Genomic DNA, 14,680 nt, shown 5'->3' on the forward strand with positions numbered 1-14,680 from the left:
GGGGAAAGGGAGGTCTGGGCCTCCCTTCTGAAGCTGCTGCCCCCGCGACCCGACCCCGGATAGGCGGAAGAAAATGGATGGATGGATGGATGGATAAAATAACCCATGAACATTCTTCAACAGACAACATGAGTCACTTGTTGCCATGTTGCTCTCTTAAGACTTATCATTGACATTCCACAGTTGTATTTAGGTTCATATATTGTCAATATTTTATAATATGTAATTAACATGTAATATATATGTCAATTAGGAAATTAATTCCCTTATTTGCTTTAGGGCAACTGTGCCCACCACTGTTAGTATTAATCAAATGAAGTTTAAAATAAAGTAATTTTATGGTGATATATATGAAGCGCCAAGTGTAAATGTCACTAACACATTTTTATTTTATAATTTATTTTTATTTAGCTCCGTGTTCTCAGTTTTATGGTTACAAAATATACATTTAATTGTTAAATACGATATATGTAAGTACAAAATCTAAATGTTTAAATCTAAATGCAGGAGTTAAATCTTAAATGTTGTGGATAAATGTTGAAGCTTACATTTCAGTATTTTGGATTGTGCTTTTCTTGTTAAGACGTCATCATCCTGAGACAAAAGCAACCGCTAATGCTGCTAATGCTGCTAACGCTGCTAATGTTGCTAATGCTGCTAACGCTGCTAATGCTGCTAACGCCGCTAATGCTGCTAACGCTGCTAATGCTGCTAACGCTGCTAATGCTGCTAATGCTGCTAATGCTGCTAACGCTGCTTGTCTGTTCTGGAAGCATGATCTGTACCGTTTGTTTTTAGCATGTAGCATTTTGCTAGACTACTGACAGAACTGATACGATTTCAGCGCTTCGTCACCTGCAGTGATTCATACAAAAAGTAATGTTTGCAACAGATGTGAGATTTTATTCCAGAAAAACACAAAAACAAAGATGAGATGAATTATAACATAATTGTTTATAAAGTAGGACAGTTTTAGATTGAAAATCAATATTTTATTAATAAAGATAAAGATAAAAGATAATGATAAAACTTTATTGATAGCACAATGGGGAAATTCGCACATTACAGCAGCTCAAAACAGGACAGGGTGAGATAGAATAAAGAAAGATAAGTAAAAGAAAAAAATACACTATACTCGTGATATATAACAATGTATATATACCTAGTACAGTACATAGATGAATATATACGCATCAAATCAGAATGAATATAATTTTAAAACAATTTTCAGAGTATAATTTAGCGCACCTTGTGGAAATAATTCAGTATTTTTTCCTAAATCAAGCACATTAACTGGTAACAGAAGTCTTTCATTTAGTGCACTGTGCAAATGAGCTGACGGTACGAATCATGCTTTTGGAACTGATCGATCGGGCAGTGACACTCACTGCTAACATTAGCTAGCATTGCTAATGATGCTAACGCTTCCCTGCAAGACAACAAACTTGAGGTTGCAGCCAATGTCTGAGCTGCACGTCAAACTGCCGGACCACAGGTACCACCCATATTGTTTTCAAAAGCACATTTTGAATTTAGGCTTTAAATAGGCTTATTAAAGTGTTAGCAGTAGTTAGCATTGATGTCTTGTCACCGGATGATGACATCATCCTGGTTTGATAACACTATATTATTATTATATCGACACTACTGGTCAAACGTTTTAGAGCACCCTACTTTCTCCAGTTTTTTTTTTTTTTTTTTTTTTTTTTTTTTACTTTCAAATGCAATCAGCTCAAGTCCAAGGAACAGCTTGAAAGGCTACAAATGTAAGTGATGAATTGCCAGAGGCTTTTTTAAAAATGTAAGGTTACCCAAAACTGAAAATCAAAGTGTATGTGAGTCCAGTTTCCCTCACCATTGCAGTGCACTCAAAAACTGGTGTAAAAATGTTGGGTCTGCCTCATCTCTTCCCATCAGTTTCCACCAGTTTCTTGAGTGCATTGTAATGGTGACTGGAGATGAATCTCAAATCTAAAAAAATTGGAAAAATTAGAGTGTTATAAAATGTTTCACCTGTAGTGTGTACGCATATATTTTCTTTTCAGATGACATTAACAAAATGTTCTTGAAGATTTACCTGTGGTGGGAGCGGGGGTGCAAGATTGATTTGTCTTAAGAAGCAAATATTTCTCATTTCAACAAGGGAGGGGCTGAAACACAAGACTAAAGAGTGGTAAGGGTCCACCAAACCGGTTCCAGGACTGGTTTGGAGCAGAGCTTAATAGCATAAAAATAAAATAAAAATAAAAAACACACCCTACTGGGAAAGAAGTCCTGACTTCTCCAAACTCCTCAGACTGGAAAGATTTATGAGACAAAAGTCCACATACTGAAATCCACATTTCTGTGAGCTTCAAGCAGACATCCATACTCCTGGACATCCCTCAGGTCTGAGCTGTTCCAGCAGTGACAAATGTTAAAAGTATTTCCTGTTTTCTTGATCAACATATTCTACAAATGCTAGTTCAAAAAAAAGGAATCTAAGCAAGAAAGGAGTCACATTGAAAAAGCAGTAAAATCCTTAGATGACAATTACAGATTTAAAGGAAGCCGTTAACTGGAACAATGAGCAAACCTCGTGGATGGGATTTATTGGGTCCTGATAAAACAGATTTTTCTCTGGGCCATAAAGATCCTTTATCAWGACCTGTCCTTTGTTCAGGTTATTCATTAACAAGTTCAGGTTAATGACTGGAAATGATTAGGTTTTTCTCGAGTTGTGGKAAGACAAAGAATTCTTTCTCAAACATTGTTTTTTTCACCTGAGGTTAATGATTAATCTTGCCTGATTAAAGGTAGTTTTCTCTAACAAAWTTAAAATAATTAGTGATCTGCATCAGTGTCCTGTCTCTGAGGATATAAATGAAATTTGGTTGAATCTCCTTTGATTGTGACATCTTTTTGTTGAAGGATTCTTAAAAGCTTGAGCCCTAAATCAGCTTTTGTTGTCTTTTGTGGATCGCTGGGTTCTGTTTACAACATTAAAACAAAAGAAAAACCTGATGAACGATTCTTCTGCGCAATGAAACAAAAAGTGACCRTTACCTTGTAGGCCTGTTTCTCTGCTTTTAGCTGTGTTTTTAATTTAAGGATTCTTGACGAAATGAGTTTGTTTCTAATCGTGGCTTTAACTTTTGCTTCTTTTCACTTTCAAAGCGGCAAAGGGCAGACATTTTGGAAAACAAGATGTGAAATAAAAACACAACTCCTACAACTTTCTGTTCTGTTCTGTCCTTCATTCCTTCCTTTCTTCCTTCCTCATTGTTCTGAGTTCCTGCCTTTAGAAACGGCATGTGCAGCCTCACATACCTCGATACAAATGAAACTCATGCTGTCAGATAAGTTTTCAATGTTTAACCTTTTCCTTCGTTTTTTTGTTTTTTTATTATTTATTTTATTTTTTGTCATCACAAGGGTTTACTATCTTCTCTGGTCTGCTATTGGCAGTCTTCTGTCCTTATCTAGTGTCTACTTAAGTTTGCTTGAGTCAGTACAAAAAAATGTTGCCTAAAAAACTACAACGATTAAAAACTACAGCCTGCTCACTTAAATTAATTATTTTAAATTGGTTTTGAGGGATGAATCAGCAAGCAAAAAGTGCTGAAACCTTTGTTTGGGGGGAAAAAAAAGAAAAATAACTCAGCCACCTCAAGATTTCAAAAACTCCTGAAAAGTCATCCAGATTCCATGTTTGGATTTTCTGATTAATGGATGATTCTTCTTCTTCTTCTTCTTCTTCTTCTTCTTCTTCTTCTTCTTCTTCTTCTTCTTTTTAATGTAAAAAGTACAGAAACTAGAAATAGTGGTGGTGTCGTATTTTTGACATAAAGAGCATTTCATTATTTTGATTTAAAAATATAGCAATGGCTTCTGTATTTTAATGCTTCCCAATAATGCAGGAAGAAAAATAAATAAAGTTACTTCACTTTTTTTAGACCCTCTGCTGTGACTTGTGTTTTGTGGGATCTAACCTGGATCTGTGTGCTCTGTTGTCTGATCTGCAATTTACTGTACTTCTTATGAAACGAAACTCCACCCTTTTAAAACTTTAGATTTGACTGATTAGGCAGCTCAAAAGAGAGARAAAGGCACCACTGTAAACCAGAACTTTATTTTGAAATTAAGAGAAAAAAAAACAGAGCTAGGAAAAGTCCGTTCATTTAAAGGTTTAATAAAGAGTAGTGTTTGAAAAACGATCCTCTCTGCTTTTGTGACATGAAGTTTAAAGCTCAAGTGTCATCAGTATTTTTAGCTGGAACTGACTGACACGGTGCACCTGTTTTACTTCAGTGAAAACACAGGATGTGGGTATTTTAAAGCGGAAAAGTCTGCAGCTTTTAAAGCCTGACGCGTGTGTCCCCCACCATCAAGTGTCGCGAATAGATCAACAAACGGAACCATCTGCGTGAATTTTCATTAAACTTCTTCTGAGTCATCTCCTGACGTGCCTTCGGCGCAAACCGACTCAAGTTTGTCATCACCCTATAGTTAACATTTCGTTTAACTTTTTGTAAAAAAAAATAAAAATAAAAATAAAAATATGAGAGAAAGTTGTCCTACCTGTGTAAAACCCCGCTGTGCGCGCGCCGTGGTGTGGGAGTGGGACAGTGGTGGATTCAGCCTCGCGCGTCCGGAGGCAGCGCGCTACAGGGCGGCGTCACCCTGTGCGTCAGGAGCATCGACTGACCTCCTCCTCATCTCATCATTGCTACATACCAGGATAAACACACAGATCTGTGCAAAAAATAAATAAATAAACATGCAGTAAATGAACAGAAACTGTGTCCACCACTGAACAATGACAAAACTCAAACATCAATAAAAGCTGCGAAGTCGATACTTTTCACCAGAGGTGTCACTAGGTTTTAAAGGAATCCCCAATTAGTTGTAACATTAGACTTTATATGATAAACATATACTTTAACTGTAAAATAAAGAATGTAAAAAATACTGTAGGATGTTCAGTTTTTATTATATTACAAGGACGGGGCCATTTTATTTACACGCAAAGCATTCTGGGTAAATGATGACATCAACTAGGTCATCCGGATGAGGCTGCTAGCGAGCTATATCCACCCTGAAGGTTAATCTTGGACAACATCTGATGATCGACTTTTAAATGAAACCAGAGAGCGTTAACAGAGAGGAGAAGGTAGAAATGACTCAGCCTGTAACTGAAAATATGGATGGAGGACAACAGAGCTGCTTCATGGAAGAAGAAYCTCAGCTTAGCCTGTTAGCTTTAGCGCCGACGCTATCACCATATATATGTATTAGCTCAGCGCTACACATTCTCCTCTCATCACTGAGGTCCTCCATCCACATGACAGAGAGGGGAACACAAAAATGACTCAGCTGCAACTGAAAATATGGATGGAGGACCTCAGTTTAGCTTGTTTGTCATGTTAGCGCCGAGCTAACACATATAAGGCAAAATATCATGAGGGCTAGCGCGAAGGCTAACAGGCTAAGCTGAGGTTCTTCTTCCATGAAGCAGCTCTGTTGTCCTCCATCCATATTTTCAGTTACAGGCTGAGTCATTTCTACCTTCTCCTCTCTGTCAACGCTCTCTGGTTTCATTTAAAAGAGTCRATCATCAGATATTGTCCAAGATTAACCTTCAGGGTGGATATAGCTCGCTAGCAGCCTAGCACCAATGACCTATTTGATGTCATCATTTACCCAGAATGCTTTGCGTGTAAATAAAATGGCTTTGTCCAAAATGCATTTTAAAAAAGTTACATACTAAATAGCCTACAGTATTTTTACAGTCTTTATTTTACAGTTAAAATAAATGTTTATCAAACAAAGTTTAATGTCACAACTAATCATGGATCCCTTTAAGGACAATGGGTCTTAGGCCCCAGTAGTTATGCACAGAATTGTTCAAGGCCAAATAATATTTTTTAACATCAGCCCCCCTAAAATAGGCCTAGTGACGCCACTGCTTTTCACACAACTTAATTTGTGAACAGAAGTACTTCACACATGAAAAATAACATCAGAAGCCAAATAAATAAATTATGCATACAAAACAATGTAGTAATTGATATATAAAAGCCTACCACCTTCCATGCCAAAGTTTAAAACTAATTTCTCATGCAATGCTTTACAGCTCAGAGTAGTGTTGAGGAGGAATCTCAGCTACTACCACATCAAATTTGAGCTTATTTCTAAATTAGCCTGAGGTGTTTGAATGGGTTGACTTCAAAAGTTGATCAGTTGTAGCTGTATATCCAATGCTTGCTTTCTGAGAATTTCGCTAAAAATGGTCAGGTGGTTCATGAGACATTTTGCTAACAGACGAACAGGTAGGATAACAATTTATCCCAAGTTTTAAACAAATACCTTAAAATACCGGTTAGCTCTTGTGCGTATGATGAAAAGGACTCTCTGTTACTATCATACCAATTTCTTTTACTCGTTATTTGTAAAATTGATTGATTTGTAGCTGTTTTTGTGTTTGTTGAGTTCAGTGAGCCGTAGCGCACATCTTAAATTTGGTTGCCTCCAAAAATTAATCAGCTGTAGAGGCACTTCAAGTGACTATTTTCTCAGAGTTTCATAAAAATCCATTTGCTGATTGGTGAGATATTTTGCCAACAGACAGACACACACTTCTTTTGGGTGGTTAAAATCATTTTATTACTGCAATAAAAAAAGAACATGTTTAAGCAAAATTCAACTGGATGATAAAAAAAATGTAAATAAACACTAAAAGAGTTCATTTTTCTTTGAGATGATCTAGTAAATTTTGTAAAACATGAATACGTTAAACAAGCAGAGGACAGCTTAACAACAAAAAAAAAAAAACAGGGGCATGATTATTTTTGCATCCTCAAAATATTCGTAACAAACAGTGTGAACGTTCTAATTATCCCTGCCTGAAGTGAAGCAGGTATCTTCCCAGAAGTAATTGTTCATTATTCTCTCAGGGTTTCATTATTTCTCTGGTAATTGCCTACAGGCCTGTTGTCATGAAACTACCCAGAGTGTTTACTCGTTGGCACAAACACAATTATAGGATCCTTCTGAAAGCAGGACATCCTGTTGAGGCAGAAAGTTCAGAGGTAACATAAACAMAAATTTATCAGTTCTTAAAACGTCCTTTGATGATGTCAGTGCTTCTCCTCCTCTGTGAACTTCAGCGACCCTTTTCCAAAAAAACACATGTCATTTTGGACCTCAGCTGCTTCATGGTCGATTCACACGACAAACTAATCCGTTAAGACTCGTGAATTCAAATGTTTGTGCAAGTGTGGCGAGGAGGATGTGAAACCAGACGTCACTCCGAATACAAAACCACAGGGGTTACCCTTTACAAGCAAGAAGGGCTGCAGAGGGGAAGAAATGTGCAGACAGAGAAAAGAGAGAGAACACGAACACTCATGTCACATCCCTCATTCAATTAATTCTTCTGCAAGTTTCTACTTTAATTCAATTCAGTTCAGTTTTTTTATATAACGCCAAGTCACAACAAACATCGTCTCAGGGCACTGCACACAAAAACAATCAATCTATGGAAGACAGTAGATTGAGTTGAGTCACTTCATCACAGTCTCCCATTCTGAGCAGCATACTGGCGACAGTGGAAAGGAAAAACTCCCTTTTAACAGGAAGAAACCTCCAGCAGAACCAGCAGGCKAAGGACAGGCGGTCATCTGCCTTGGCCGGCTGGGTTTGACAGGACAGGAAAGGGTCCCAAAGAAACCAGAAGGACTGGTCCAGGTGCATTTTCCTCTGAAAGAGAGACTTAAAAACATGTTAGTGATAGAAATAATTRCAACAAACATGTAGAGAGTGACTAAAGACAGCAACACAGTGAGGAAATGTGGTCAGTTTGTGCTCCAGCAGTCCTATWTAGCAGAACTAAACAATAACTTAGGAAACCAACCTTAACTATAGGATGTATCAAAAAGGAAAGTCTTCAGTCTTAAAAGTAGAGCGTTGTGAATTTGACAGGGAGCCAACRGAGAGAAGCTAAACCTGGAGAAATATTCAACTCTCAGCATTTTGGATCAGCTGAAGGAGATTTTTCTGAAGTCTGGTCCACATCAGCTGCTTCTTCAAACTGTGTAAAAACCCCCCAAGAACCTATAAATCTGCTGCAGTTGACTAAAGTGCTGTCATTTCAACTCCTGGTCTCATAAAAAACCATAAATGTCAGTGAGCAAACAATGGCCATTAAACAAAGCAGCCAGTTCAAACACCTCGTTTCCCACCGACGACGTGTTGTTATAAAAGACGGCACAGACTACGGAAATTACAAAACGTCGTCATTTCACCATTGTGCTGCAACACTGGGGAAGTTTCGCAAGTTTTGTCTCAACCTTGTTCCAGGAAACAGAAAGAGAAGAAAATATTTGGCAAAATTTGAAGAGCAGGCTGAAATGTTTGTAGACTAATTGACAACATATTTGAGTAAGGATCGTCAAACTAAAAAAAAATACTGCTAGGAGGTTGATGATTCAGAGGTATTGAGATGCATATCTTCTTTTCGTGGTCACGTTTTGAACCAAATCTTACCTCCAGACCTATAAAATGTATTTCAGTATAACCATTTTTGTATTGTGTGACACTGACCATCTTGAAAAGTGTGACTTCAAAATTGAATCAGCTGCAGTTTTGCATCTAATGCAAGGGGGTAACTAAAATGTTGAATAAAGTAGAGGCTATTTCTTGATCTCTAGTGTAGTTTAACAGGATGTTAAAGATACTTTAACCTACATAAATAAACACCTGATTTAATAACTAGAGACAGATCCATTAAACTAGTTGCATCGTCCTGTTTTTAAACTCAGTAATGGCTCAGATAATTAAATTGTGACAAATTATCCCAAACAAGCTTAGAGGAGGTTTTTACATTTATTTAAAAGATTGATATGTGTATGTTTGTAATGGATTAAAAAGCTAATGATGGATGGATTGACAGATTTATTTAGTGACCTTTACTTAACTAGGAAAATCCCAATTGTTAAAACTAATTTCTACCACTTCCTAGAAGTATAAGCCTATCACTTTTATATTTCTGACGTTGTTTACAAAGCAGATCAGATAGCTATGGATAGCTAGCCCACTGCGCATGAGTGTGTGTGCACGTGCTTCAGAGAAGAGGAAGGGAGAGGTCAAGGGGGGAGGGGTCACAGGCTAGCAGCAGCTTCTTTTTTTCTGAAAAGCTTTGAACACAGTGCACAGCTGCTGGTGTGGTAGTTACTGTCGGAAAATGTAGATACACGCAAAGGGGAAAAAAGTGTGCGAATATTGGTGGGGACTGTCCCTGTCCGGCCAAAGTTGGTGGGGACATGTCCACACCAGTCCTTCGCAAAGTTACGCATATGATCTGATTACTTCCTGAGTCTGGTTCAAACAGGTGCAGTAGTTCATGAGCCGTTTTGCTTACAAAGTTGATACTAAATGGTTAAAATAAAAAAGTTAAAACATTTTTTTGCATGGTAAGGTGCTATAAGGATGTGTTGTGGATGAMTTTGTTACTTCCAGAGTTTCAGCTCAGCGTCTGTTAAATTAGATGATGTTTTTGTTGAGTTTGCTCAGGTCACTAATGTCCCTTTTAGTGTAGTGTTGGTACAGTTCCAAGCCATTTCCATTAGGCCAGATTCATGGAACCAGACCATTTTTTAGTACCTACTTTGTTGTGGTTCCAAGCGGTCCCAGTCGACACCAAAATACAACATCAGAACACTGTTCGTCACTGATTGACTAGTGGGTGGAGTCACTGGTTGCATCTTAGGCGCCATTTTTTCTCAATTGTAGCAGCGACATTAGTCATGTTTCCATCCAATTTTAATTTGAATTTTTAGCGAATTTTTTTTAATTTCAGAACTTATTCGAAAAATGTGTTTCCATCTGTCATTAACTTTTTTTTTTTTTTTTCCGAAAAACCCAAAAACCATCCCCAACCAAACGGCCAAAACACACCCACTGGAACCGGACTGGAACGTCAATGGAAAGTACTTSAACTGACCCATTTCGGCACTGTTGGTGAGGCGGCCATCTGTAGATCAGGGCTATTCAACTAATCTGCTCCGATGGCCACAGTTATTGCAGGTCAGCAGCTGAGGGGCCGAACATCCACCAATTAAAGTCATTATGTAATTAAACCAAATATTACAAAGATCTTAAGTACAAAACTTAAGTAGAAAACCAGGGTTTGGGCAAGAGATGAATAAACCAATTGGCGGGCCAAACTTTGGTCACTCGCTGGCCGGATGTGGCTCGTGGACTGCCAGTTGAATAGCCCTGCTGTAGATATTTGTCCAGTAGTTATTGCGATATTTTGCCAAAAATGACGACAAATGTCCTCGCTGAGACATGCGATAAAATGGAAACCCACAATGAGGCGAGTCAGTTTGCAATAAAGTCTGAAAATGATCTTTGCCTTTGTTCCGAAAACACCCGGGTGGTGAGATTTACACAGATAAAAAAAGTACAGACACRTCATGAACACGATGTGCAGACGGTGGAAAATACACAAATATGCAGTAAAAAAAAAACACACTAAATTATTTCAACCATTGAACATTTTTATTCTCCACAAAATACAGTGAGTGAAAGGCCACCAGACTTAAAAACCTTTTTGTTCATCAAAACAAATACAACCTAACTCAGCTTAAAATTCTCTAAATCATTGATCTTAGAGAGAAACTTGGAGCTTTCACAGAAGTATCACAAAAAAGCTAAAACATAAAGTTGTTTAGATTGTTCCTCATTTTCAGAACTAGTACCGAGAAAACCTAAAAATAAACTGCTTTATTCTCCCAARTACTTATACTAAATAAATACAGCTCTGGTGGCTTCAGTTTTCCATTTAATGGAACAAAACAAAAAGGTATTTACAGTATAATGAAACTGATCAAGCTGAAACCAGATAACACTTCAGCTTTTGGCAATCGGACAAAATAATAATCTAGTAATTCATCTCGTTAGTAAAGTATAAATCATTTGGTCATCAAAGGCCACTTTATTGAACTAAGCTTGTAAACTGAGTAGAAAGACMAAAGTGACAATGATCAAACTATAAATAAACTATTATATTGTTTGAGTTTTATCACAAAGTCTCGAACAATAAATCAAAGAAAAAAAATAAATGAATGTCAAAACTTAACACAGGACTCTGACTTCTTGAAGCAGGTTAAACTTTTTCCTCACATTTAACTTTTTTTTAGCTTTAATTTAACAAAAATAAAACAGTCCTTACTTTAATACGTTACAATATAGTTCATTTGATTCAAGTATTGATAGGGCAGCAGGTTGGATATAGTACATTCACAATGCCAACTCATCAAAAACTGAATAAAACAGCTTSAATAATTGAGGTTTTTCACAAAATTACAGTTCTGACCATCCCTGATGCTGAAATAAATACTTTTAGGGGAACGTTGTACAAAAAAAAAACCTTCAAAATGTAAATTAAAGAAAAAAATAACAGCATAGTTGATTTATTTTCATGTCATTTCTAGAGGTTACTTGCTTATTTAACAAATGAAAAGTTAAAAAAAAATAGAAAAAAAGAGGCTCTTCTTGACCGGACCATAAAGGAGTGATAAAACAAAAACAAAACAAAACAACAACAAAAAAAAAAAAACAAGAAAAATCATACCCTTCTCAATGAGGGTGAATCAGTGGTGAATGCAAACTCCCAGAATGCAACACGTCTTGTCTTTTCTTCAGTGACGTATACGGCCTCAGGAGGCTGAGGTGTGGCGGCTCTGAGGTCACCGCTGCAATAAAACACCAGCAGGGGGAGCTCAGCTGGCCGAACATCTGTGCTGCGCCTTCAGTCGCTGTCCGAGTCCAGCTTCAGGAGGGTTTCCTGTCAGAGAAAAGCGGCGCTGAGTCCACACAGCTCACACAACGAGCCTTTCAACAGAACCGGGCAGCTCAAACTGCAAACATCTGACAGAATGACATCATAGCTGCTTTGGTCCAAACTTGTAAATGACGTTACGCAAGACCCCAAACGACAGTTACAGATATTCAAAAACAAAGGTTTTATTTAAGTTATGTTACTGGTTCCAGGTCCAATATTGGGGGGGAATAGACGTTAAAAGATTGAAACTCTGCCTATGTTTGTTTCATATGAGGCCTCATCTTTTTTTTAAACTTCCTATACAGGAAACATCTGTTAGACAAGATGAAAAGAGCAGCAATTTCATTTACAGAACAATTTTTTTTATTCGCTGCCAAGAAAGGAGGACAGTATTGTGTCTGTGTCTGTCAGTCTCTCAAAATTGAACGTACATAGTGCTAACCATAGAGTTAAATAACACTAGACTGAGCCCCCGCCCATCTTGTCAACTGTGAGCATCTGTGACAACATGGAGGAGCAAAAATGGYGACCAAGCAGGGTGTCRGCTCACAGCCGTCGTAGCAACTTCATGATGCTTGTTAGTAAAATTTCTCATGAACCAGTGGATGGGTTTAGGAAGGAATCTTATCTGCAACTGCTTAACTTTTGSAGTCAAGTGGATGTAAAATGGCTGGCTCGGCTAATTAATAGAAAATGAAAACAATGGTTATAACTCGTTCACTTTTATAGATACTAAGCAAAAAAAATTAAAGTGACAGTAGCTGAGGGAGTTTCAAAACATTCAAACAGATTCCATGATATTGCATAAAACATGTAACTGGAATTTTATAAAAAAGGTGAGAGGTGGAGATGATTTTTAATTTTTTTTAAATAGCTGATCAACACTTGAGTTTTCTCCCTGTAAACGTCACTTGCCTTGATCAGTACTGTGTCTGGATCCAGAGGTGGTTCCTGAACRATGAGCGGGTCTTGGGACTCTTTGAGGGAGAAGCTCTGGAACGTGAAATGTCTGGACGGCCGAAGCGCTTCTCTCCACCACCAGAAAGCCATTCCCACCACCAGCAGCACACTGAGGACGACTGGGGAACACATGTCAGACCTGGATTACTMTCTGCAGTCGTGGCAGAGTCAGGACGCTGATGTAAAAACTCATAAACGGGGTCGGCCCCCCTCCTCTTAGTGCAGAAACAGGACTGTAACTCCAATAACATGGAGGGGGGGAAAATCTATGTAAACACACTAAAAACAAACAAAAATATAGAAACAGTTCCTGTTCTATATAAACACCTCATCTAAAATGGTTGGTTGTTGACAGGCACACTTAATTTACAGTTTCAGTGCTAAGCTGAACTTTTCATGTGATATGATCAGTCAAAACATAAGCCGTGTTTACAACACACATCACAACACTAGCTTCCTCTAACAGTGCACTTTAAGCTACTTGTTAGAAGTAAAGCAACTTAAAAGCATTACCATAAATTACATCCATTTCAATGTTTTACGACCAATATTTGAACTGTCAGTCCCTTTGTTTAAGGATGTCAAAAACATTTGCTCTGTCCACTTCATCAACTTTCTCTTCCTTGTAGACTTGTGTTAAAGAGCGTGTGAAACCGTCCATCCTATGTGTCATGATTAAATATTATGAGAGATGTTCTTACTGATTAGAGACAAAATTCCAGCAAACGTGGCCTGGGACAGGACTGATACAGGAACTGTGCGGGAGATAACTGGAGTTTYGGTTTCTGGAGTCCTGCAGCTGAACTGAAGCCTTTTGGGCTGCAGGTCGACGACACACTTGTGCTGGCACGTCCTCTTGGGATGTCCGCAGGCAGACGGAGCTTTAAGAGGTGAGGTTGAGGGAAGATCGTTAATGGAGGTGCTACTGACCTGCAAACAGCACAGGTGTCATATCTGACATAGGGCTGGGCAATGTGGCTGAACAATTTAGCATGATATCAGTCTATGTCGATATATATTGTATTTGAAATAAGGACCGGGACAAAAAAGGCTGATTAATGCTGCCAAACTGGTGATGCGACTTTTCCTCTCTTATCCACAATTTCCTCTCAGGCTGTTGCACTCATTTCCTCCTGTCACTCCATGTCCTTCATTATTTTTAAGCAGCTATGACGCACGGTGGCGAAACATGAAACTGCGCATTAGAGACGTGACGTTCGTGAATGCTCTGAATCTTCTGAACAGCTGCTTTGCTTTTTCACAGCAATGAGGCAGAGCAGTGGAGTACAGCGGCTCAGGAGGAAAAGCGGGAGGGGCATTCTGCTTGGCGAGTACAAAACACATGGTTCTGTCCACATGACGATGTAATCATGCACGGAGAACGTGATGACATATATCCCYGTGTAATGTCGTAAATTGTCCAGTATCGAACGGCACTTTTGAACATGTTGCTAGCTAACCAAAAAAGCAGTGGTGGGCACCGCTAACCAAAATATTAGCTAACAGAGATGCGACATTCACGTATGATCCCAATCTTTTGATAATGATAAATGATAATGTTTATTCAATCATTTCATTAAAACATAAATTCAATATAATTAAAATACAAATCATAAATAAATGAAAGGCAGCAGAAGAAGACAAAATCTTATGCTACGTTCACACCGAATGCGTTTTGAGCAGCCAAAAAGCGCAAAACGTCTCTCGTTGGACACACTATTTTCAGACCGAAGAACGCAGTAGTGTTCAGACCAGAACAAGTAGCGGCAGCAGCGAGGTGTGGGAGGAGCGTGTCCTCGGCAGGTGAAATAAAGATAACAAAAGAAAATGGCTTTGATTTATTTATTAAAAAGCAAGCGAACGTTGCGCACAGCAGAAAAAACTCACCAGATG

The 14,680-nt window shown here is 38.2% G+C and overlaps 2 protein-coding genes across 2 annotated transcripts in view; both read right to left on the bottom strand.

Annotated features, from left to right (window-relative positions):
* The window catches only part of LOC106519221 (N-acetyllactosaminide beta-1,3-N-acetylglucosaminyltransferase 3), a 16,790-nt gene extending 12,084 nt beyond the window's left edge, over positions 1 to 4,706 (bottom strand). The window contains exon 1 of the mRNA XM_014010794.1: positions 4,561 to 4,706. The gene's annotated coding sequence lies outside the window, so the exon portion shown is untranslated. The remainder of the gene's footprint in view (positions 1 to 4,560) is intronic.
* Positions 4,707 to 10,520: 5,814 nt separating this feature from the next.
* The window catches only part of LOC106519222 (low-density lipoprotein receptor-related protein 8), a 22,960-nt gene continuing 18,800 nt past the window's right edge, over positions 10,521 to 14,680 (bottom strand). The window contains exons 11-13 of the mRNA XM_014010795.1: positions 13,489 to 13,668; positions 12,743 to 12,906; positions 10,521 to 11,830 (exon numbers count right to left, since the gene is read on the bottom strand). Coding sequence (XP_013866249.1) covers positions 11,795 to 11,830; positions 12,743 to 12,906; positions 13,489 to 13,668 — 380 coding nt within the window. The 3' untranslated portion in view covers positions 10,521 to 11,794. The remainder of the gene's footprint in view (positions 11,831 to 12,742; positions 12,907 to 13,488; positions 13,669 to 14,680) is intronic.

This window comes from Austrofundulus limnaeus, unplaced genomic scaffold, assembly GCF_001266775.1.
Source record: "Austrofundulus limnaeus strain Quisiro unplaced genomic scaffold, Austrofundulus_limnaeus-1.0 Scaffold73, whole genome shotgun sequence".
Taxonomy (NCBI): Eukaryota; Metazoa; Chordata; class Actinopteri; order Cyprinodontiformes; family Rivulidae; genus Austrofundulus; species Austrofundulus limnaeus.